This window comes from Lithobates pipiens, unplaced genomic scaffold (genome assembly GCF_037356315.1).
Source record: "Lithobates pipiens isolate NorthernLeopardFrog02 unplaced genomic scaffold, aLitPip1_a1.2 Scaffold_8, whole genome shotgun sequence".
Taxonomy (NCBI): domain Eukaryota; kingdom Metazoa; phylum Chordata; class Amphibia; order Anura; family Ranidae; genus Lithobates; species Lithobates pipiens.
This window is the reverse complement of record NW_027507903.1, coordinates 200747656-200774210: the sequence shown is the minus strand read 5'-3', so window position 1 is coordinate 200774210 and position 26555 is coordinate 200747656. Positions and strand designations below refer to the sequence as shown.

Sequence of the window (26555 nt, the reverse complement as noted above, 5' to 3'; positions counted from 1 at the left end):
AGTTGCTTTAGCCCATGAAGCATCATCACAGCGTGCAATACTTACACGTCACATACTAGAAGTACCATAAGAATGCAAGAAGTGTTATTCATTGTATAATCCACAACTACTTGGATAGAAATCTCTACAAGCAGAAATCACTGGATACAACACTGTAATGCTGGATCATGTAGACATTTGCAGAGTATCACTGTGGCTGTCAAAATGCAATTGTGAGAAAATTACAGACCAGCACTTTATTAAAGCTCACCAATTCTTAGATGTGATAGCTGCTTTACATTCCCTTTTTAGAAAGCTTATCTTGCATTTACAGGGATGAAACAGACCATCTAACACTGGCTTGGTGCTTACAGTGATCAGCTTTTATGTAAAACCTTTATCTCAAAAGGAAAACTCTTTGCTTCAATTTGTTAGTGTGTCTAAACCTGCTAGTCCATCAAACACTCCCCTACCTCCAGACTGACAATGCTGCTGTCCAAAAAGTGCTCTTCTGTGCTCCTTCATCCAGAGTGGGGAGCACGCCATAGGAGGTTACTGGCCAGATTACCAGTTGAAAAACAGAGAGAAGCAAAAAATAAAAACCAACACACGCAGCAAAAACACCCTACCACACACACACACACACCACCACATCAGATTACTAGTAGGCTGCAATATATTCGATTTTTGATCTTGGTCTTAACTTTATAGCATCTGAAAAGCACATTTTGCCATCTTCTGAAAACCTCTTGTTTTTAATGTTAGTTAGCCTCTGCTAGTTTGTCATTGGCCTTTAAAGCTTTCCCTTCATCAGCCACTTAAATGAACAGGAATTTTATTGCTCAACACAGGCATCAAGAACATTTCCTCAGAGGGACAAATCTCTGGAAAAAAATAGCAAACCATCAGTTTATCCTTAAATCCTGCAAACAGAGGTAGAATGAAATATCCTCAAGAAACCCTACAGGGTACACATGAATGTGCATGGGAGATAAAAACACTCCCAACCTGAGGCGCTCTGGATAATGGAGCAGGCATGAAAAGTAACCAAGGAGCCACATATTTCATGCACCGGGCACCATACCAAGGAAACCATATGGAGCACATCTCTAATGATCAGATAAATCACAATACACTTTCCTACCATATCACACAAGGGGGAGCCCTGGGGTCTGTCAATTTGTTTTCCAATCACATTTGTAATAGTTTTAAGTTTCATTCCCTAAATGAAATATTCCAAAGGATGTCTATGGATTTAGAAACAAATAAAACTGAACAAAAACTGCCTGCATTTAAATAGCATTGGTTAGAGATAGATAGATACACACACACACACACAGCAACATACATTTCCCCACATCATAGTGTAACGTTTAGGAGTCAAAACTTCCACATCCATCCCATTGAACAGAAGGTTTTTTTTGTACATGCCCAACGGGTATTCTATATTTTCTATGAGCGATCTATGCACAGTATGTACATGCCAGAGAGATATTATATATTAGAGAACACCCATGGACAGCTACATATATAGTTCACTCAAACAGAAACATATGATATACAGAATATCTCCCTGGAAACTACATACAAAGATCACTGGGATGGAAACATATACAATGCACATAATATTTCTCTGAAATCTACATACATAGCTGGGATGACAATCTCTGAAATGTACATACATGCAGAGATCACTGGAAAATAAATGATAGAATGTGTGCGTTTTCTATCCAAGTGATCTATGTAGATGTCAGGGAAGTATGCTATATATTTTTTTTTCTGCTCCAGTGATGTAGAGGTATTCTATAACTTTCTATGTTTTTTTAACCCAACGATCTGTGTGCATGTATGGAGATGTCAGAGAGGTTTTGAATGTTTTCATCCCAGTGATCTGTTTGTATGTAGATTTCAGGAGGTGTTGTATATGTCTCACCCCCATTGATCATTGGATGTAGCTGTCAGAGGGGGTACGGTATAATGTTGTGCCTGTACACCAGCGATGTAGATGTTGGAGAGGTATGCTATAACTTTGGATACATTTTGAATCCAACAATCTATATATGCATGTAGATGTCAGAGGTTTTAAATACTCTGTTTTTATCCCAGTGATCTATGTAGATGTCAGAGGTATTCTACAATGTTGTATAGGCTTCTACCCCAGCGATCAATGTGGCTGTCAGAGAGGAGTGCTATAATGTTGTGCTGGTACTCTTGACATCTATTTACATAGATGGCAAAGGTATTCTATAATGTTGTATAGGTTTCTACCCCAGTGATCTCTGTAGATGTCAGAGGGCTATTCTATGATGTTGTATAGGTTTGTACCCTGGTGATGTACATGTTACAGAGGCATTGTATAAAGTTCTATACATGTGTACCTCTGATCTATGTATGCAACTGTTAGGAGGTATAATGTTGTATAGGTTCCTACCGCAGTGTAAGTATATAGATGTCAGAGGTATTCTATAACTTGTACCCCGGTGATCTATGTTTGTATATCGATGCCAGAGATATTCTATAACTTGTACCCCAGAGATATATATATGTATGTATCAGAGGTAGTCCAGAACTTGTACCCTGGTAATGTATGTATATATAGATGTCAGATCACCAGGGTACAAGTTCTGGACCACCTCTATGTATATAGATGTCAGAGGTATTCTATATATTTGTAGCCCAGTGACGTCTGTGGGGTTTGCTGTATATGTGGGTGTCGGAGAAGTGTTGTGTGTCTTTATGGCAGAGATGGACACACAATGGAGTATGGAAGGCGGTCAGGTGGAGAGTATCGCTACCTGAGCAGTGGCGGGGAAGGAAAGTGACAGGTGACACCTGACACACACACACACACACACACACACACACACACACACACGTTACCTTCTGCTGCCTCCTGGTCATGTCGGTGGGCTGTTTGGCATTGAAGGGATAGGCGATACACCTCATAATGAAGACATAGAGCTGTAGCCGGCTCCTTCTCTCCCGCTCCTCCCTCTGTACCCTCTCCAGCTCCTCTCTGCCCTCACTATTGATGGACGGACTGGGACTGGCCGGTCTGGCGGGGGTCGTGTCTCTGGAGTCCCGGGAAGATGCATGTTGTGTGCGGTGCCCCGCTCCTCCTCCGCCGGACGATACAACCAACACATCCCGCCTGTCCTCCTCCAACAACTCCTCCGACTCTTCCTCGCTGGAAGAAGGGTCCAACATGGTCCGTGCGCTCCGTGCACTCACTTCCCCGTTCCTGAGGTGTCCTTTCCAGCCGCTCCAAGTCCGCACACACCTTTCCGGTGTACTCCTAAATCCCGCACCCCCGGCCGCCCCATACACGTGCACGCCACGCCCCTCCGCCCGCCCTATACACGTGAACGCCCCGCCCCCTGCCCGCTCAGCTCGTCATCTCTGCTTGTTTGCTGACACTCCTTCCAGAGATATCAAACCCAAAAGCAAATATTTATTAGATCGCAGCCTGCCAATTCTTACTGCATTAGTTTTCTTTTGTAGGGCTTCTTTTTATTGTCATCTGGTGATCCAGCCAGTAAGTCTGTTGTTTTTCAAAAGAATAAGTTCTTTGCACATGCAGGTCCCAAAGGGGGGGGCTGTGTTCCCCGGGGGCCCCCATGCTACAGCTGACCCGTGAGGCCTCCATATCACACCTGGACAGGAGGGACGGCATGTACTAGAACCAATCGGCTGCAACTAAAAGCCTTCATTCTTCCTTCCCCCGCCAGCATTCAGCAGCTACAGAAGCAAAATACAGCCCATCAGTTCTAGTAAATGCTGCCCTATTGTCCGGGTTCTACTTTTTCTTTCTTCAATCCCTTCCAACCCCCTTCCCCCACAAAGCTGTGTCGGCTTCCCTCCTTTTTCCGGGCTTCCCTCCTCTTGCTGCTGTGCGGGAGAGTTCCAGGATGCGGGGGGCGGGGACAGGTAAATATATTATTTACTGGTCCCTTCATTTTCTGAATGAACACAGTGAGTGATATAAACCTCAACCCAGATTATTTCCCATTCATTCAGCATCCAGTCCTACTGACACCATCCTCTGCACCACTGACCCCGTCTTCTGCCATCCTCTGCCCTGCTGACACTGTCCTCTGCCCTGCTGACACTGTCCTCTGCCGTCCTCTTCCCTGCTGACACTGTCCTCTGCCCTGCTGACACCATCCTCTGCCCTGCTGACACCATCCTCTGCCCTGCTGACACTGTCCTCTGCCGTCCTCTGCCCTGCTGACACTGTCCTCTGCCCTGCTGACACCGTCCTCTGCCCTGCTGACACTGTCCTCTGTTCTGTCCACCAGATGTTTATGCTGGTTATTTGTACCTGTGTTATTAAATTTACATGTAAAGTGTGTAAAGGCCCCTACACACGATCTGACTTTTTGACAACAAACATCCAAATTAGCTGTTTTAAGGCAACATCCGACTGTGTGTATGCCCCATTGGACAAACTTTTTAGTTTTTCATCAGACAAATGTTGGCTGTGCGAACAGACAAACTTTTAGACAACATAAGTCCGATGGAGCAAAGTCTGATCGTTTGTACAGAAAACCATCGGACTTTACAAACACGCATGCTCAGAACAAATGCAAAAGATCAGACAATACAGAAGTTGACAAAAGGTGGCAGTAAAGAGCAGAAAAATCACGTGATTTGGTGAAAGTTGGCTGAAAAAGTCAGATCATGTATATGCTTAACAAGTTCAGGGCCAACGCCCTTTATACAAAAGTCCACGGGAAAGTTTGTATAAAGTCCGATCGTGTGTATGAGGCTTTATTTACATAAGACAATCATAAGTGGTGTGCAGGCTCCATCTAGTGTTCCTTTTTGGTATTGCTGCAGTTGTTCTGTTTTATTTGATGACTGTATCTATAGTTAAGGAAGTTGTTAGTACGCAGGGAATGCTGGGTAGAATCTTCACAGGAAGTGAAGCAGCCACCATTCTTTGAGAAGATACTCAGGAAGCAACACATGTATTTCTCAATCTATCGCCATCACCCTTTAGAGAACTTAAAAATGTCCCCTGGCTTGTTATAATAAAACTGAGATCAAAGAAATATGGTATCTGAAGTTATTGGGACAAGAAGGTTTAGCTAGCTGCCCTAGAGACAGAACAGTGACATTTTTAAGCTGACCTCTGAAGGAAGATAAGCTGACTTTGGAAGTCTGTACAGCCTGGAATTTTGTATCCATACAGTCAGAAGCCTTAAAGAAACAGGCCTGCAGCAGGCGAAACAAGCAGCCACGCTACACAGAGATGCGCTCTGTCAAGCAGCATCGACACTAGAACGGTCTCTATACAGCAAGACAGCTTCTTCCCCGCAACCATATCTCACAGCGGGACATCTTCTTACAAAACACGATCACGAGCAAGCTCATCTAGGTCATCTGTCGCAAATGCAGCAACTATCGCCCCTTCAAAAACTGAAGCAGCAAGAGCCAGGGCTGCATTCACAGACCAAGAGCTGCAGATGAAAAAAGAAAAGGAACATCTTGAAGCAGAAAAGGTGAGACGACAATAAGAGAGAGAGAAGGAAAGAGTACGCATGGAACAAGAGAGAGAGAGAAGGAAAGAGTACGCATGGAACAAGAAAGAGTATGCATGGAACAAGAGAGAGAGCAAGAAAGAGTATGCATGGAACAAGAGAGAGAGCAAGAAAGAGTATGCATGGAACAAGAGAGAGAGCAAGAAAGAGTATGCATGGAACAAGAGAGAGAGGAGTAAAGAGTACTCATGGAACAAGAGAAAGAGCACCAAAGAATACGCCTGGGGGTCGAGCTAGCTCAGCAGGAGGCATCTCTGAAATTGCAGCAAGCTATCTTAGAAGCTAACATGGAGAAGCTGGCAGTGGACCGCCACTGCAGAAGCTTTAGAAGCAGCCGTCTACGATGAGCCAAGAGTAGCCAGCAGCATACCAGGTCTAGAAGAGGACCAACAAGATTCTTCACAATGCACGTCAGATTATGTCTACCAGAACTGGGACCCAAGCATCATCCCACAACAAGAAATTAAACATGACGTCAGTGAGTCACATCAAATAAAGCAGCAACAAGACGACCTTGGACCCCAGTGCTACAGCAAGAAAAATATGACAGAGTTCCAGACTTTCTGGTTCCAACCAAACCTTCTACACCACAAGGTACCCATCCTTCATAAAAACATCAAACACCAGCCTTCACTCCAAAGGTGTATGCAACGAGCTGGTACAAACTGCCAACCTTATGCAAGTTTGAACCCAGCACGCATAAAGAAGAGACTTTTACCAGGTATGCCTTTACACAGCACCACAATACACCAGCAGCCTACCCCAATGCCAATCAGGCTACTGTAGACTTTGCCAAGTTCCTGCCCAAAAGCGAGTTAGTTACCCAAGGACTTGTCAAATTCAGTGATCGCCCTCAACATTACAGGGCATGGCAATCCTCTTTCCAGAGTGTCATTCAAGGTCTAGATCTATCCTGCAGGGAACAGATAGAACTCCTCGTAAAGTGGCTTGGAAATGATTCGGCTGAACATGCCAAAAGGATCAGAGACATTAATATAAACCACCCTGAGATAGGCCTTACAAACATCTGGAACAGACTGGATAGATGTTATGGCTCACCAGAGGCTATAGAGAGTACACTGTTTAAAAGGATAGAAGACTTCCCAAAAATACCTAGCAAAGGTTACCAAAGAGAATTCAGTGACCTGTGTATGGAGTTACAAGTGGCTAAGCAGAAGGGGACTTACCTGGCCTTTTTTTTATCTTGACTCTGCTAGAGGTATTAACTCCTTAGCACAAAACAACTCAGAGGTCCAGTAGCAGTGCACAAAACTAACATTTCTTCCCACAGATTTGCAGAGTCTCAACCAGAGGATCAAGACAGCGACCCTACTAAGTTTTGCCCCCTACATAAGGTGCCACATCCTCTTCGGGAATGCAGAGCCTTCAGGACAAAGACCATCCAGGATTGCAAAGCTTTCCTCAAAAAGAACAACATCTGTGCTGCTTTTTCATCCCACACATTTCGCCAAGGACTGTAAAGTCAGTGTCAAATGCACAAAATGTGACAGCACAGAGAACAACACAGCTCTACACCCAAGGCCTACTCCAAGAACTTTCCCACCTGTTCAAAGGGACAAGGAGCAAGGTAGGGAGACCAAAGACTCTAGTACGGACGTAATAGCAATCACTTCACAATGCACTGAAGCCTGCAAAGGATGTACAGGTAGCAGATCCTGCTCTAAAATCTGTCTCATGAGAGTTTACCCAAAAGGATGCAGAGACAAAGCAGTCAAGCTCTACGTCATCTTGGATGATCAGAGTAATAAGTCACTAGCTAGATCTGTGTTTTTTGTCATTCTAAACCTTAAAGGCCCCAGCAGCCCTTACTCCCTTAGGATCCCAGCATGCCCAGGGACTGTGACGTCATAAGGGGTGGGGTCACCACGTGACATCACTCGGTGACCCCGCCCATTATGCCTATATAAGTCGCCGCACACCGTGTTCATGGCATTACAGCAGGAGAGAGCGTCATGTCAACACCGGAAGAAGAAGAAAAAGCTGACAATGGCAAAGGAGAAAGCTGGCTCCTCTGCTAGCAAAAGAGCGGCAAAAGAGCAGAAGATAGTAGAGGAGCCCGGCGAGAAGAACCAGAAAGCGCGGAGAAGACCCCCAAAGTCGGAAGAAGACCCCCGGAGCTGCCTAATAAACTACTTTAAAAACCTGTTTAGTGTGTTTTTTTTTATTGACACTTTTTCCCTCAGGTGAATGGGTAGGGGTACAATGTACCCCATTACTCATTCACATAGGGTGGGGGGCCGGGATCTGGGGGCTCCCTTATTAAAGAGGGCACCCGGATACCAAAAAGCCCCCCGCCCGCAGACCCCGACAACCAACGGCCAGGGTTGTCGGAAAGAGGCCCTTGTCCTCATCAACATGGAGACAAGGTGCTTTGGGGTGGGGGGCCGCAGGGCGCCCCCTTCCCCAAAGCACCCACCCCCCCATGTTGAGGGTATGTGGCCTGGTACGGTTCAGGAGGGGGGGGGCGCTCGCTCGTCCCCACCCCCTTTCCTGACCGGCTGGACCATGCCGTTTTTCAGCGTAGGGGTTACCCTTAAAGCCCATACCAGGCGACGGGACTCGCAAGGTGTCAATCTCGCTGATGGAAGCGGCAACATTGACTTCCTTCTCTAGTCCCATCGTACCTGAAGTCACTTTCAAAATGAACGGACTTTAGTCCGTGTGTGGGCAAGTCCGTTCATCTGGAAAGTCTGGCGGGTTGTCCGCCAGACCTAGTCCACCGGAAAGTCCGTTCGTGTGCGGTCGTGTGTGTGCAAGTCCGCTCGTTCTGAAAGTCCGGCGGACCTCCGCTGCAAAGTCCGGTGAATTGTCCGCCGGACTAAGTCTGCCAGATAGTCCGATCGTGTGTACGTGGGAAAAGTTCATATTTTCACAGTGACATTTGTTTTATTAATCTAAGCATATTTTATGGGTACAAGAATGCTAATGTTTTATTTACTTTAACTGTGCCTCTTTAAGCCCCTCCCACTGTAACACTAATAGGCCATATCCACTGTTCACCACACCACAGCACCGCATTACTGCTCTCCTTGAGGCACCCCAAAGGTGTCCCGGGGCTTTTACAATCCTATAGTATATACTACAAAAATAAATTGCTGTGCACCGCTAAAGTGTTCGGGTTTGGCTTGAAGAAAAGGTGGCAACGCTAAGCGCCATGCCAGAAGAAAGTAGCCATGCTTTATGAGGGGATTACAAGCGGATAAGTAGGGGTGCTGCTGCTACAAAAGAAGAGAGCCCAGAAATAAATAACTTTTTTTTCCCCCAGCGGAGCCAATATTAATCCGCAATGGAGCTGAGGCTTGAAATCGCTTTCTTCAGTCCTCACTTTCATGTCAGATTACAAGGGGTGGCACCGCAACATTAAAAAATATAACAGCCCAGTGGGGCAGGCCATTAACCACTTAAGGACCGAGCCTCTTTCTGAGATTTGTTGTTTGCAAGTTAAAAACAGTTTTTTTTGCTAGAAAATTACTTAGAACCCCTAAACATTATACATTTTGTTCTAACACCCTAGAGAATAAAATGGGGGTCTTTGCAATACTTTCGGTCACACTGTATTTGCGCAGCGATCTTACAAGCGCACGTTTTTGGAAAAAATACACTTTTTTGAATTAAAAAATAAGACAACAGTAAAGTTAGTCCAATTTTTTTTATATTGTGAAAGATAATGTTACGCTGAGTAAATTGATATCCAACATGTCAAGCTTCAAAATTGCGTCTGCTTGTGGAATGGCGACAAACTTTTACCCTTAAAAATCTCCATAGGCGATATTTAAAAGAATTTACAGGTTGCCTGTTTTGAGTTACAGAGAAGGTCTTGGGCTAGAATTATTGCTCTCACTCTACCGATCATGGAGATAGCTCACATGTGTGGTTTAAACACAGTTTTCATATGCGGGCGCTACTCACATATGCGTTCGCTTCTAAATGCTAGCTCGGCGGGACGGTGCACGTTTAAAAAAAAAAATTTTTTCTTATTTATTTTACCTTTATTTTTTATTTTTACACTGTTCTTTAAAGCGGAGGTCCACCCTAAAGTGGACCTTCCGCTCATCGGAACCCTCCCCCCCTCCGGTGCCACAATTGGCACCTTTCAGGGGGGAGGGGGGTGCAGATACCTGTACAGTACAGGTATCTGCACCCACTTCCGGGATAGCTCTCTGCGGAAAGGGGCGTAGATTACGCCCCTTTCCACAAGTGCCCCGCTGCCTGCTGGGAAACACACAGATCCCAGAGGCAGCGGGGACCGTCCTTATTGCGCAGCGCGACTCACGCATGCGCAGTAGGGAACCGGGAAATGAAGCCGAAAGGCTCCATTTCCTGATTCCCATACCCAAGATGGCAGCGGCAGCACCTGAGAGACGACCTAGAGATCGGCTTCGGGTGCCGACATCGCGGGCGCGCTGGACAGGTAAGTGTCACTATTTTAAAAGTCAGCAGCTGCAGTATTTGTAGCTGCTGGCTTTTAAAAAAAAAAAAAAACGCGGAGTCCCGGCGGACTCCTGCTTTAAAAAAAAAAAAGTGTCACTTTTATTCCTATTATAAGGAATGTAAACATCCCTTGTAATAGAAAGAAGCCTCTTAAATATGAGATCTGGAGTCAAAAAGACCTCAGATCCCATATTTACACTAAAATGCAATAAAAAAATAAAATGTTATGGAGACAGGTGGGGGCAACTTCCCCTCACTCATCTCCATGCCTAGCAGGAAGAAGGATCCGATCACCTTGGCTGATGACGATGGCTCCGGTAAGCGGCAGAGGGCACTGTAGCATAGCGGGAGGAGGGTCCCCTCCCAACGCTGATAAAAGTGATCTTGCGCAGAATCTGCTACAGAGACCACTATTATCAGAAACCGGACTGTCCGCCAAAGAAGAGGATACCAGGGTTATGGCAGCTGCTAACAAAGATATCCCTCTTCAAAATTAGGACGTATATTGGCATGCGGCGTTCCCGGAAGTGGTTAATAAGCCACCCATGACTGTGGATTGAGTGTAGACTGCAATTTCAAGCCACACCTCCACGACGGTTAGGAGGGGCACCTCCAGGAAAGAAGAAGAGCGTAAAGAAGCTGGCCTTAATAAAGATATTGGCTTGCTTCCCTCCCGCGGCACCCATCCTAATGAAACTATGGAAGTGAGGCTTGAAATTGCCAAATTCAAACCGCACCTACACAGCGATTGTGTAGACCTTCATGCTACCTGTGCAGTGAGTCACTATTACCAAAACTTTGAAATGACTAATATATACAGTATATATTTACCATCCTATGGCTTATTCATTTATTTTATTACACTTGAACTTCTCTGTGGACAGGAGGCTGGTGGTGTGTGAATGGAGAACCTCTCTCTCAGGTATGGGGAGTGCCGGAGTCTTGCCCTGGGTGAAAGAATGTCTTACCACTGACAGGGGTGCACACAATGATCAACTTTTATTTATTTTTGTTAAACTTTCATCTCAAGAGGAAAAAAGCTGTTTTATGCAATGCTGTGTGAACTAGCCCAATTTTATTTATTTTTTTGGGGGGGGGGGGCAGGCATACAGTACCAGTGTAATAATGTGCCCCTAATTATGTTTATCCATAGTTTATTGTCTTCAGGTTACTGCAGTAATCTAGTAACTAGAAGCCAGCAGAACATGGGATACACATCAGCGGGGAAACATTATTACACTGGTGCTGTAAGCCCCTCAAAGAATGTTTGCTAAACTTTAGCTATAATAAAGAAATATATGGGCTCATCTATAAAAAAAAATTCAGATCGGAAAACACAAGGCTCATGGGACAGCAGGCCGGAATTTTTTTTCAATAACTTTTGAAATAAGACAAGAAGACAAGTGTTTGGATAATAATGGCCGCGGTTGTTTATTATTGGTTTCAAAATGTTGTACATAACTCATCAAAACTCATCCAATAAACTTAAAGCTAGCCCAGTCACTACGGCTCAGGCAGCAACACAAAATCCCTAAAAGGGGCATGTAGTACATATCACAACAAAACTCATCCAATAAACTTAAAGCTAACCTAGTCACTACGGCTCAGGTAGCACATATTTGAACACTATAATTAAAAGTCTTAATAACTTGTCCCCCTTTGCTGTTATAATTCAGTATTATTATTATAAAATATTTTTTATTTTCTTATTATAATTTTTTTTTTTGCAAAGGTGACTTACCACATAACAACAACCGCGACAGAATAAATTAACATAACCATACAGAATTAAAATACAATTAAATACAAATTTATTTTATAGGGAGGGAGTGAGGGGAGAGAACACCACAGCTTTTCTTCTGAGGCAAATGAGCCCCCTCAGCGGAACCCCCTTTTTATAACCCCAATAAAACTGGTTTAAACCAGTTCTTCCCGGGCTTTTCACATGTCATGAAGAGAGGTCACCTGTACCCCTTCTCAAAACATGTGACTAACAGCTGTTTCCCCGCTGGCCACAGGCTCTGCTGGGGAACTTGAAACTGCTGATCCAGCCGCTCTCCCATGAGGAAAAGGGGGGGGCAAGAAACTGCCCTCTCCCTTTTCCTGTCATGGGACAGCAGGCCGGAATTTTTTTTCAATAACTTTTGAAATAAGACAAGAAGACAAGTGTTTGGATAATAATGGCCGCGGTTGTTTATTATTGGTTTCAAAATGTTGTACATAACTCATCAAAACTCATCCAATAAACTTAAAGCTAGCCCAGTCACTACGGCTCAGCAACACAAAATCCCCAAAAGGGCAGGAGGACCTAAGGCCAACTGCCCACAGAACCCCAACCCGCAGCCATCTCAACACAGTAACTTAAATTTACATTGAAAATATCCAAGCCAATATCAGACAGATGGATGCCATCCTGCCTGAAAAGGCCAGGGATACCCCCTTCCAGCTCAGTGTGCCTAAAGGATAGCATTCCCAATCTTGATAGCAACTTGGATACTGCCCTATTCACTCTCTTCCTGATTTTTTCAAAAGGACGTACAGAAGGATGAGAAAGCCAACTTATCCTCTGCACAATTTCTGAAAAAAACACTACTGAATTGGGAAATGACAACTGTATCCTCTGTAAATCATCCCTAATCTGAAAAATAAGGTCTAAAGTTTTAAAGTAACCAATATCATTACCACCTAGATGAATAATTAAGATATCCGGAGAGGTAAAATGAAGAAGAAGCTGAGAAATAAAAGAATTTAGGTCTGACCATAACATTCCCTTCTTTCCACACCAAAAAATCTTAAATTTAGAAGCATCCAATCCTAAATTGCAAGTATAAACTCGCTGCTGAGCTCTCAAATTCGCCCAATAAATGAAGGAGTGTCCAATCATCCACACAATGCGAGTGTTACCTGAAATAAATCATAGCATTGCGTTAGGACGAATATAAAGCAAGTACCTATCTGACTTCCATCTACCAATTCGCTTAATAGATCTAACATCAAAACCCAGTCTGGCGGCCTCTGTTGCTGCTCCAATCCGAAAAGAATGCAACGTCAAATGTTCTTGATCTAAATTTAAGGCCTGTAAACGTTCCTAAAAACGCATAAGAACTGATATTTAGTAAGGGGTAACCCTGATTCATGAATAAAAAACGTGGAAAACCCCAAAGGCCTAATTGAATAATATTGACGTATTAGAGCCACCGGGCAAATGCTAGTACTCATACACATATCTAAAGTTAACCGATTACCTTTACCTACCTGATCCGTTTTGGATCTGCTAATTAAAATTTTTAATGAACTTTCAAAAATAACAACTTCAGACATGTGTATGTGAACCAGCTCAGATACCCTAAGCGCCGCAAAAAACATGACCGAAAAGGCTGCCCGAAAAAGAACCGATTCAAACTGAGAAAAACAAATTTTATCCGCCACGGAGCAAAGCTGACCCAGCACTAGAGGAGTGATGGGCTTCCTTGAATCAGGCCTAAAATTATTCCTTTTGTAACCTTTTAAAGCTTGTTTTATAGAGAAATACTGCATGCAAGACGGCATGTTATTTAGTTTCAAGAAAAAAGAATTCCTGACAAAGTTTTATGTATGTATGACCAAGAATAAGTTTGTTCAAACAAAGAACCAAGAAACTTTAATAACAGTATTTCAGACACCGAACCCAACGGTTCACCTAACTTGTTTAAAAATTCTTGATACATAAACCAAGCAGACTGATATCCTGCCCAAGTAGAAGGTGCCAAAGAATTGATAATAGAGACAGAAATGGGCCTTAGATCAGGTCCCATAAATTGATTGGACAGGAGTGTCCCACTTGATCCGCCTCCGGAAATAGCTTGAAAAAACGCTCCATCTGTGAACGAGACAACGCATCCGCCAAATCATTGTCCTTACCTGGTACATGTACAGCCTTCAACCATATATTCAAACTTAAGCATTTAAATATCAGGTATCTCAAAAGGACAATGACTGGTGGAGACTTAGATGTTAAACAATTAATAGCATACATCACTCCTTTATTATCTGTTCGTATCAAAATTCTTTTATTTTGGAAGAAAGCACCCCAAATTTCAAGTGCAACAATGATAGGAAATAGTTCCAAAACGACTATATTTCTAGTGTAACCCTTCATTACCCAAGAGACATGCCAGCGTTCAGCGCACCAATGCTTCTGCCAAATTGCGGCAAAGCCATGTGACCCTGCGGCATCAGTAAAGAGAAGGAAATCAGAATCAAGAATGAAATCCTTCTGCCACAAAGCCCTGCCATTGAAATGAGAAAGAAACTGCCACCAAACTAGCAAGTCCTCTTTCATATCACTGGATAAACGCACATGAGAAAAGGGAGACATTAAACCAGAAATAGCGATGTAAAATCTCCTGGAAAATACCCTACCCACTGGCATGACCCTTGAAGCAAACACCAGAAGGCCCAAAAGAGACTGTATCTCTTTCAAGCAGGCTTTTTTCTTCCTTACCAGTTTTAACAATAAAGAGCAAATTTTTTAAATTTTTTCTTCAGGTAACCTAAACTCCATTAATTCAGTATCAATAATAATACCTAGAAATTCCAGACAAGTGGAAGGCCATATAGTCTTCTCATGAGCCAATGGGATACCAAAATGGTTGCAAACCTCAAAAAATGTCTGTAATAAGTTAGCACAAATAAAAGAATCCTGAGGGCCTAAAAATAAAAAATCGTCTAGATAATGAATTAAAAATTGAGACCCGGAAACGGCAGAAACTACCCACTCTAAAAATGAAGAGAAAGACTCAAAATAAAAACAAGACAAGGAACAACCCATAGGTAAACATTTATCAAAATAAAAGTTACCATAAAAGAAAAAACCAAGGGAATTAAAAGATGAAGGATTAATGGGAAGTAAGCGAAAAGCTGACTTGACATCCGCCTTAGCTAAAATAGCTCCCTTCCCCAATATTCTCAATTTAACTAAAGCATCTTCAAAAGAAGCATATGAAACAGATGACATGCTCTCATCAATTTGGTCATTAAAGCGGTAGTAAACCCGCACATTTTTTTAAACCTGCAAAGCAAAAGGCATAATGAGCTAGTATGCACCGCATACTAGCTCATTATGAAATACTTACCTTAGAACGAGGCCCCGACATCTGGCCCGATCCACGCCGAGGGAGCTGACATGCTCCCTCGGCGTTTCTTCCGGGTATCGCGGCTCCGGCGCTGTGAGTGGCCAGAGCCACGATATCGTCACTCCCGCCGCTCGGCTGCTGCCGGATTTTGACGGCGAGAAACCCCTTGTGCGCATGCGCCGCTGCAGTCAGCGGCGCATACTGAGGGGAATATCTCCTAAACCGTACAGGTTTAGGAGATATTGTTTTTACCTACAGGTAAGCCTTATTATAGGCTTTCCTGTAGGTAAAAGTAAAAAATGTGGGTATACAACCACTTTAAGGGAATCTCCTTTAGGAAAAGATAAGTGATGAATTAGTCTAAAATAATTATTTTCCTTTTTGGGCACTACACCCAAAGGGGAAATCCTGAAATTTTTAAACGGAGGGAAAGAAAAGGGGCCTGCCACCCTTCCTTCTGAGATTTCAAAATTAACCTTATCTAATACTACCTGGGGAAATTTAGATACCGATTTCAAATTCTTAACTGAAGTACAACCTTGACCCTGAAAGGAAGGCAATAAAAAACCATCCCTAAAACCTTCAATGAGAAGATGTGCTTTCAACTTGTCTGGATACACCTGAAGCCACGGGAGCATTTTTGCTATACTCACTGGTGTGTGTGCTTTTTGAAAAATTTCCAGCTTGCAAATTTGCTGCTGACATTTTTTTGAAACATTTTGAAACTGAGTGCGCTCCAGCACAAAAGGCGCATTCATGCTTGTATTTACATGAATTGGGCCATTTACACTGACTATCATTGAAGTTGAAACAAATTCCTCTTTTGTAACCAGACAGGCTTAGCCACTGTTGGCCTCTGGGGCAGAAAAAGATTCAGCCAAAGGCCCACATCCTTAGCTCCCCAGTGCAATCTGGGATGAACTGATAATTTCTGACGAAATGCTTCATCATAATTAAACCACGCCACTCCACCAAAATTTTGTATGCCTCAATTATAATATCTAAATGCTGAAATAAACCCGTACTTTTCTCAGGTGATTTTTCACAAAGCACACTTGCAAAAATACAAAATGCTTGCAACCAATTATTGAGTTTTTTTGCTATAGGTCTGCGTCTATCATCATCCTCTTTCTTCTCTGACTTATTAATGAAATCTTTAGCGGAAGGGAGAAGAGACAATATATCCAAAAATTGCCCTCGCCAAATTTTTTCCTTAACAACTGGAGATAAATGATAACCTAACGGAGAAATATCACAGGGCATGGATTCCTTTAAACAAATTTCTGGCAAGTTCTGTGACCTAGCATTGCTATAAGAAATATTACTAAATTGTTCTAAATGAATTGGTAAATCCTGGGCGCCATTAGCATTAACGCCACTAGGTGGCGACCAAACTCCCATAGCTGAAACATCAGAAGCTAAAACATTATTAATAGCTGGCTGACAAATCGACTTTTGACTGGCTAATTCCTTAGACACCTTTGTTAATAAATCCACAACACTATTCAATAAAACATTAACAGAAGGATCAGTCATACCTGTATTACCTTGTTGTAAAGCAGGCTCACTATCAGGCCCCGCTTCACTGATATTCAGCATTGACGGTTGCCTAGGAGATGCTTGACGCTGAGGAGAGGGAGACCACTCCCTCAGAGAGGTTGCTCCGCCTCCCGTACCGCCTTCGACCCTGCCCACCGCTTCAGTCAATGGAGCTCTTCCGCTCAGCTGGCCGCTCCGCCTACCCGCTCCAAGCCTTCCCCCGCCCGCCTGCCCTCTGCTATGGTCCTGAGAAGGACCAGCTCTTTTATGTACAGCAGGGCGCGTTGGGGTAGGAGAATAGCTCTGGCGGGGGTTGCGCTTTCGTTTCGCCGCCCCATTCGACCGACCTGGGGCGGCGCTTCCTTGTTGACGCGACGTCTCCTCCTCCACACCTTCGGCATCCTCTTCACCCCGCAGCGACATCTCCCTGGCTTCCACCGCTGGCCTCTCTCCTCCGGACCCGGATAGCTGACAGGCAGTGTAGCTCCCACCGGAGCCTCTTGACACGCTGCGCGGGGTAATTCTAAGCACTGGCGAATCCAGGCTTCTCCGCCGTCCTCTCCCGCCCGCTCTATCAGTCGCCGAAGAAGGCTCATCTTCTGGCCACAGAAGAGGCTGTTTGTTCAGGGAATATTCCCAGAGAGAACACCACAGCTTTTCTTCTGAGGCGAATGAGCCCCCTCAGCGGAACCCCCTTTTTATAACCCCAAGAAAACTGGTTTAAACCAGTTCTTCCCGGGCTTTTCACATGTCATGAAGAGAGGTCACCTGTACCCCTTCTCAAAACATGTGACTAACAGCTGTTTCCCCGCTGGCCACAGGCTCTGCGGGGGAACTTGAAACTGCTGATCCAGCCACTCTCCCATGAGGAAAAGGGGGGGCAAGAAACTGCCCTCTCCCTTTTCCTGTCATTCTTCAGAACATGGGAACAAAGTAACTAGCTGGTCACTATGGACAATAGCTTAGCATTTTCTCCAGTTTGTGTTGCTCAAGTTTTCCTGACTTAGGCCCCTTTCACACTGCCACGACCTGAAAGTCGCATGATTTTACCGCAATTTTGATGTGATTTTAGGGAATGATTGTGTAAACTTGAAGTCTATGGACCTGAACTTGCATCAAAGTTGGACCAAAGTAGTACAGGGACTACTTTGAAGTCACACAGATATGAATGGTTATCATTGGGAATCCTCGGGTATGACTTGTCTTTCGACTCTGATGTCCAAAGTCACAGGAAAAGTCACACAAGTGTGAAAGGGGCCTTATATGAGAACACTTTTCCTGCTAAATATAAACATCGGATGCTCTAAATCGGGTGGTCTCCAAACTAAGCCAGGCTCTTTTATTTCACATGAAATGTGTATTCACTAAAAGTAACTTTACTACTCTTTAACCACTTGCTTACTGGGCACTTAAACCCCCCTCCTGCCCAGACCAATTTTCAGCTTTCAGCGCTGATGCACTTTGAATGACAATTGCGCGGCCATATAACACTGTACCCAAATAAAATTTTTATAATTTTTTCCCCACAAATAGAGCTTTCTTTAATTACAGCTGGGAGTTTTATTTTTTGCTAAACAAACAAAAACAGATGCAAAATAAAAAAAATAAAAAATCATGTTTAATAGTTTGTTATAAAATTTTGCAAACAGGTCATTTTTCTCCTTCATTGAAATGGGCTGATGAGGTGGCACTGGTGGGCACTGATAGGCGGCACTGGTGGGCACTGATAGGCTGCACTGGTGGGCACTGATAGGCACAGATAAGGTGGCACCGATAGGCACAGATAAGGCAGTACTGATGGGCACAGATAAGGCGGCACTGATGGGCAAAGATGGGCACAGATAAGATGGCACTGATGGGTGGCACTGATGGGTGGCACGGATGGATGGCACTAAGGGGCACTGATAGGTACCACTGATAGTTGGGACTGATGGGCACTGATAGGTGGCACTGATAGGTGGCTCTGATAGGTGGCACTGCTGGGCACTGATGGGTGGCACTGATGGGCACTGGTAGATGACACTGATGGGCACGGATATGTGGCACTGAGGTGCAGCACTGTTGTTGAAGCAGATTGTGGGCACTGATAGGTGGCACTGTGGGCACTGATAGGTGGCACTGTGGGTACTGATGTATGGCACTGTGGGCACTGATGTATGGCACTATGGGCACTGATGGGTGGCACTGCTGGGTGGCACTTTTTTTAATATATGGGTGGTTCTGGCAGGGGGCAGATGGGCACTGATAAGCTGGCCGTGATCGGGACTGATGTCCCGATCACGGGCGCCGGTGATCGGCTTTTTTTTTCGATTACCGGCTCTGTTTTGTCACATGATCAGCTGTCATTGGCTGACAGCTGATCATGTGGTAAGGGGTCGGGATCGACCCCTTGCTCCAATCTGTGATCAGGCGAGTCTCATAGACTCGCCGATCACAGAGCGCGCCGCGCGCGCCCCTCAGGGAGCGCAGGCCGCTCGTGCACAGGACGACGTCAATAGACGTAGTCCCGGCAAAGCAGGTCCGCGCTGTAGCCGTCATTCGGCTATAGCGCGGATCTCTAGTGGTTAATAATGTTTCTTTATGTAACTAATTTCCAAAGACATGCTGGTAGGTTAATTGGATCCTGTCTAAATTGTCCCTAGTATGTAGGAATGTGAGTTAGATTGTAAGCTCCTTGAGGGTAGGGACTGATGTGAATGTACAATGTATATGTAAAGCGCTGCGTAAATTGGCGGCGCTATATAAGTACCTGAAATAAATAAATAATGATAATTTTCAGCTGTCACATTGGGGTTAATTGTGATGTTGTGAACTAGAGGAGGCGCAAATGCCTTGTGCATCTAAAAGGATGCTGGGATGCCGTATTTTATGAACAACTGAACACGCTGAGCTAGCGAGGACTATTTTCTATATTTCCATAAGAAGTGAAGGGAGATTCGTTTCCAGCTCAGGGTCCCCTTTGTATTACGTCATGGTAGCACCAGTTCCTTATCTCAATTATAACTTTAAGGCCGTAGCAAAGCCCATGTTACTAATTTTTCTCTTGAAGCTCCATAGTGCAGTGCACACAGTCAAATCTAAACACCAGGTGAAAAAACAAAGGTGAGCACACAAAGGTGAAACACACAAAAAAGTGCACAGGGTGTACACATGTTCCTCCTCCAAAGAGAAAGGACCCTGGCCATGATCTCCTGGGGCATAAGACTCCTGGTAGGGCGTGGAGGGAACTTGTGGTCCACTTCGCTGAAACTAGGTTCACCCCTTCCTTCGGAAAGACCTGCTGAAGCAATGCCTTCCCATGTATTCAGTCCGGCTCACCCAAAACCAGACCCCATGGGAGGGGAAGAACTTGACCAAAAGGCCACCTGCTCTCCCTCCTAAAGACTTTCAGGGCAAGTCCAAGGACCTACACCCTTTTAGTTAGGAGTGAGTAAAGTGCCAGTAAAGTATGTACATGCAAAAAAACAACACAAGGTAACATAAAAAAGGTGAAGGGAAAAAGGAAAAGTGTTTCAGTGCCAGCGTGTAATACAATGGTTGGTCCTCCGGTCCCAGCCAAAAAGCTTAGCCCAGGAGGCAGGTATGAAAAAAGTGTGCAATGAGGGATGTGGCCATAGTGCAATAATAAACTCAAAGTGAGCTCCCCTATCATGAGGCTTTATGAATTGTTATTAAGATTTTGTACAATAAAGGAAATATATTTTTTATAAATACTTTTTTTCTTATTGTTGCCTATAAAATCCCACAAAATAGAGATTATCTCAAATTTTCATGAGGCTTTCTGGCAGCCCCCCGATGATGCTATTTTGAAAGAGCAGTATCTTGCCAAAAATGAAAATGCTGTTGCAAGGGATGCCTAAAATTTGTATCTCAGTGCAGACGTCTGAGAAAATCAGTGAACCAATCACACAAGCAAAAAATGACAATTCTGGAGACATTCTGTACAGCACAGGTGTAATGAATGCTCCCAGGTTGCCATACTGCATTTCATTTTAGACAGTTTTAGAAAATGACTGTGGCTTCTGATGGATGAAATGGAAAAGTCATTTTCAAAATCAACATTAGCATATTAAAGTACAAAATGGCAAAATGGCTTATGTAGCAATTTTAAATGCTAGATTTTTTTTTTATACAAAAGTTACACCCCCTACTCCCTTCCTTAAAGTGGTTGTAAATCCTTACAGACCACTTTGTGCTACAGGTAAGCCTATAATAAGGCTTACCTGTAGCTACTTAGGATATCTCCTAAACCTGCACGGTTTAGGAGATATCCCCTGCATTTGCATTTGCCGACGTCATTGGCACATGCGCACTGACACAAACTGAAGCAATGGCACATACAGTATGTGCCGTTGCTTCAGTGAGTGTGCCGTTACCGCGCACATGTGCGGGAGTGACCTCATCACGGCTCTGGCCAATCACAGCGTCGGAGAAGTAAGCCCCGGGAGTGATGTCGGCGGCCGGAGTGGTGTACGGGCACTGCAGCGAAGTCTTCAATCTCAGGTGAGTATTACATAATGAGCTAGTATGCTATGCATACTAGCTCATTATGCCTTTGTCATGCAGGGGTTATTTTATTATTATTATTTTTTTAAAGTGGGTTTTCACCCACTTTAAACTGGTTCTAAAGGCAAAAGTTTTTTTTTTTTTACCTTAATGCATTCCATGCATTCTATTCTATGTCTGCTATCCAAACAAAATCAAATTATATTTTCGCTAAAATGCCATGGCCACAATGCTATGCTTTGCAATCATCACAGAAATGATATACCCGTCAAACAAGGCTCATTCAGGTAAACAGCAACTCCTCTGCGAGCACACTGCAAGTGCATGCAAAGCAGAAGAGCAATCCAAATGTTGACTGCTCTTCAGAGAGAAAAGTGCATGTAAGTGAGCCCTACATTTTTTTTTTTTTAGAATTTGAACTTTTTTACATTTTTTTTAACTGTTCTGTTGGGGGAGCTTTGGTGAAATATCAATTTCACCATTTGAACATTTGGGACAGAGAAAGGGGACTAAGGACAGATTCATCAGTCCATTTCTCTGCAGCTGCACAGTTGAATGAATAGGAAGCGCTCTGAGGCTTCCTGTTCATTCACAACTGTGTTCATTCAGGAATGGAAGGGGCAGTAAATATAACCTATTTACCAGCCCCCCACTCTCCATCCTGAAACAAGCCCCCCTGTGTGCCAGCAGCTGTTTCCGGCAGTAGAGGAGAGGAGGGAAGCTGGAAGGGAAGTGGGGTGCACGGGGGGGGGGGGGGGGGGGGCTCACGGCAGATGGAAGGGGTAGGGCAGATCCCAGAACCGATCCCCCTACAGCACAGCTGGAGGGAGAAAGCTGGCAGTGCTGTATGGGTATCCACAATAGACACAAGGTAGTGCAGCTGCAGGGGCTGGACCCCCCTTTTGAACTGATGGGGTTGGTACAGGAGGGCTGGCTATATTGCCTTATCAGTGGCCCTGGTGCCCAAAGAAGGCGGCTGGCGCCCTTTTGCAAAAACACCTGCTGAAAAAATGGTATCTGGATCATGGCTGCAGCTGCCAAAAACTAGGAGCTGCTGCTGGCTAGGAGCACATGAGTGATGTTTAGTGATGCAAGCCTGACATTGAAACACATGACTATCAATATAAGCAACCTCATGGGTGGTATTAGCCTCAAATTAATATTCGATCACATGACAGTAACTCATGCTCCAAAATAGTTGCATCATAAGCAATCACTGCAGGATATTTAGCTTATTGATTTAAATTGGAGAACACAATGGGTCACAGCCAGACTTTAGAATAAAGAAGCATTTTCATATGTTTTTTTTTGGCCTGCTATTTATTTAGGGTCTTGCAGAATATAAAAACAGGAGTGACAGCCATGACATTTTTCTCAGGAATGCTTTCTTTCAGAGACCTAAAAAGGACCTAAAAGTTCCACTATTTTTCCTTTGTTCATATAAAGGCCACAGGTTGTCCTTGTTAAAAATATAGAAATTATTGATCAATGAACAGAAACCACAAATAATAGATTCACACTGTAAATGTCAATATATTTCCTAAAGCTGGAAGATAATGCAAGAATAGGAAACCCTTTAAAATTTTTCAGAAAAAAAAGCTGTTTAACCACTTAAGCCCCGGAAGATTTGGCCCCTTAATGACCAGGCCATTTTTTACGATACGGCACTGTGCCGCTTTAACTGACAATTTCACGTTCGTGCGACGTTGTGCAAGAACAAAACTGACGTCCTTTTTTTCCCACAAATATAACTTTCTTTTGGTGGTATTTGATCACCTCTGCGATTTTTTTTTGCGCTATAAACAAAAGTGACAATTAAAAAAAAAAAAAAAACAATATTTTATTACTTTTTGCTATAATAAATATCCCCCAATTAAAAAAAAAAAATAAAAAAAAAAAAAATTCTTCCTCAGTTTAGGCTGATATGCATTCTTCTACATATTGTTGGTAAAAAACAAATCGCAATAAGCGTATATTGATTGGTTTGTGTAAAAGTTATAGCATCTACAAAATAGGGGATAGATTTATGGCATTTTTATTATTATTATTTTTTTGTACCAGTAATGGTGGCGATCTGCGATATTTATCGGGACTGTGACATTGTGGCGGACAGATCGGGTCCTTTTGACAGTTTTTTGGAACCATTGAAATTTATACAGTGATCAGATTCAACCAGACAGTCCAGGTTTTTGAATCATGTGTCCGGGTTTCAGGCGGACTGAAATCTAGACACATTATTCAGACTGGGCTGTGGCTCCTCAAGTAACCAAGATAGACACACACAAATCTGTTGCCATCTGGGAGTTGCAGACAGCTGTCTAGGGGCAGGTTTAGCATCACTCAGGGGCAGGGTGATGATGTCAGCAAGAACAATTAGGCCACACCCACTGTCCGCTATGTGCACCGCACAGGCTAATTATTTCAAAGTTCTGGTTTCTGTACCAGTTCAGCTGGGTTGTGCTAGTTTCCACTTGGCCGTAGGTGTCGCTGTCACCACCGGTAAGTGTTGGCTGAATGCATTGAATACCCCTTTTACTCAGAAATAGCCCAGTGGGAGTGGTTCACCCGCGGTTCTGGGTGGGGGTACTTAAGGTACTGACGCCATGTTGAGGGGTCTCTTTTCCGGGGTTTGTTATCTTGACCTCATGGCCCTCTTTGCCCAGGGTGTGTGCTGTCTGTTCCTGTGTCTCGGGGCCGGCTGGCCCGAGGCTTTGCAACTGAAAGGGTAGGCCCAAAAGTCTTGAAATAGAACTAGTTCCCCCACAAGCGGGGTTTTTAGGCAGCAAGAGACAGTAATAGAAGCCAATAGAAGTAGTATAAAAGGTATTTTTATAATAATAATTGGTAAAAACAAACATGAGCTTCACCTGAACACTTGGATAACAGACAAAATCATGTATATAAAGTACATATAATGTCACATGGAAGTAAAATAACAGACACAACTATGTTACACTGTATGAGTAGATAACAGTGAGAGCATAAAGCTAACGCGTTTCGACCCCAGAGGGGGTCTTCTTCAGAGATGGTGGTCTGTTAAAAGAAAAACAAAATTACACTGAATAAATAAATCCGGTGTTATGCATATTAGGGATTACCCAATATCAATTTCAAAATGGTTTACCCAATAATGTACTTCCAGGTAGGTCAGATGGATTGTAGTGCTTCAAAAGAAAAGTTCTCCCATAAGGCAATATCCCAATTTCCTTTACACATCTTGAGTGGTACTTGGTCCGTATATATTGCCAAGATGCCAGACGGAAGCAGAGGCAGTGTCATACACCCACTGACATGACTCACGGGAGGTCACACTATTGCCTTGCCCCCCAGAGGGGGAAGCTCAGGGGGGGCAGGTACGAGTGAGGGTACATCGAAGATATGGCGGGTCACACCTGCAGCAAAAAATCTCCAGGCTTTATATACGAACCTTCATTCATAGGAGGTGTATATTCATCTAGGAGGAAAGAAACCTGTACCCGTGGTTAGGTGAGCACTTATTTTCCCTTTGTACTTGACCTACAATTGGTGATATACTGCACCAAAACAAGTCCTTTTTATTGGCTGTACAATATGAGGACTGATCTAAACTAATTTACAGATCGGACTTCAGGAAATACGTTGTAGGGGCTGCGCCAGTTACCACTCGTGGTTTAACGCCTAAGTCGCCGTCCCTCATCTTTACCTTCTGGAACAGTTTTCTATTAGGTCCTACAATTCAGGTAATAACCTCACCACCCGCCTGGCTATTCCAATGACGCTAATACACCGGTGTGGTATTTTCCCACACACCACATTCACACATTTTTTTTATATGTGTATATTACTATGCACTTGACACTCTTATTGATTATGTCCCTCACCACTGTCACCTAGTTTAGCGCATCTTGTTTTCGCACATTTTCACATGCGGTGTCTTTTTGTTTGTTTGTTGTATGACCCTCATATACTATTACTTACTCATATTTTCACTTTCTCACTATTCCTTTGCGCACTTTTTTCTTTCTCTGTTTAAACGCATACTCATACCGCTTTCACACATTCCACTTCCCATCACCTTTATTTCTCTTTTTCTCCTCCACTTTTTCTCTTTCCCCCGTCTCCCCTTTTTTTTTTTTTTTTTTTTTTTTTTTTTGTATATTATAGCTCACACACTGACACCCATCTGCACACCCACTCACCCCAGGCCATTTTTTTTCCCTTTTTCCTTTGTTCCCCTCTTTCTTAGGCTTCTTGGACTCCCAGGCGTGGTTTCTCTGTTTCCCCCCCTCCTCTTTCTCTCTATGTCTAGGTTTTAGAAAGCATGTTATGTGGACATTTAGACAATTGGGGGTGCAAGTGTGTATATGTATATGTGCACATGTGCACAACCCTTGGCATACATAACGGGGATATGATACTATTATCCCCATAGTACGTATGCACTCCATGTCTCCAACATTAAATAATCCTTGCTTTCAATTATTTAAATTAATTAATTTTTTGCCACTGTTGGGATTTTGCTGCAGGTGTGACCCGCCATATCTTCGATGTACCCTCACTCGTACCTGCCCCCCCTGAGCTTCCCCCTCTGGGGGGCAAGGCAATAGTGTGACCTCCCGTGAGTCATGTCAGTGGGTGTATGACACTGCCTCTGCTTCCGTCTGGCATCTTGGCAATATATACGGACCAAGTACCACTCAAGATGTGTAAAGGAAATTGGGATATTGCCTTATGGGAGAACTTTTCTTTTGAAGCACTACAATCCATCTGACCTACCTGGAAGTACATTATTGGGTAAACCATTTTGAAATTGATATTGGGTAATCCCTAATATGCATAACACCGGATTTATTTATTCAGTGTAATTTTGTTTTTCTTTTAACAGACCACCATCTCTGAAGAAGACCCCCTCTGGGGTCGAAACGCGTTAGCTTTATGCTCTCACTGTTATCTACTCATACAGTGTAACATAGTTGTGTCTGTTATTTTACTTCCATGTGACATTATATGTACTTTATATACATGATTTTGTCTGTTATCCAAGTGTTCAGGTGAAGCTCATGTTTGTTTTTACCAATTATTATTATTAAAATACCTTTTATACTACTTCTATTGGCTTCTATTACTGTCTCTTGCTGCCTAAAAACCCCGCTTGTGGGGGAACTAGTTCTATTTGTATCTACTTGGGGTGAGCAGCACCCTCCTAGCTTTTTATAGCACTGTGTTCTTATTTGATTGGCCCAAAAGTCTTGGGGCCTACTGATCCAGGGGTGGTCCTGTGCTGTCTTGCCTGCGGGGAGAAGCCAAGCGACTGGAGGATCCAGTCTCATGTAGGGAAACTAAGCTTCCAGTCCAGCTTTTTCAGGAGAGGACCGAGCAACAAGGCTGGTATCTCTGGAAGAGCCTGGAGACTCAGTTGGAGGACGCAACCCGGGTCACCTAC

At 43.8% G+C, this 26555-nt stretch overlaps 1 protein-coding gene across 13 annotated transcripts in view; it reads right to left on the bottom strand.

Moving 5' to 3' along the window:
* Positions 1 to 3295, bottom strand: part of CADPS2 (calcium dependent secretion activator 2) — an 852012-nt gene extending 848717 nt beyond the window's left edge. For all 13 annotated transcript variants that reach the window (XM_077471987.1, XM_077471989.1, XM_077471994.1 and 10 more), the window contains exon 1: positions 2860 to 3295. In XM_077471987.1, coding sequence (XP_077328113.1) covers positions 2860 to 3186 — 327 coding nt within the window. In that variant the 5' untranslated portion in view covers positions 3187 to 3295. The remainder of the gene's footprint in view (positions 1 to 2859) is intronic.
* Positions 3296 to 26555: the final 23260 nt, after the last annotated feature.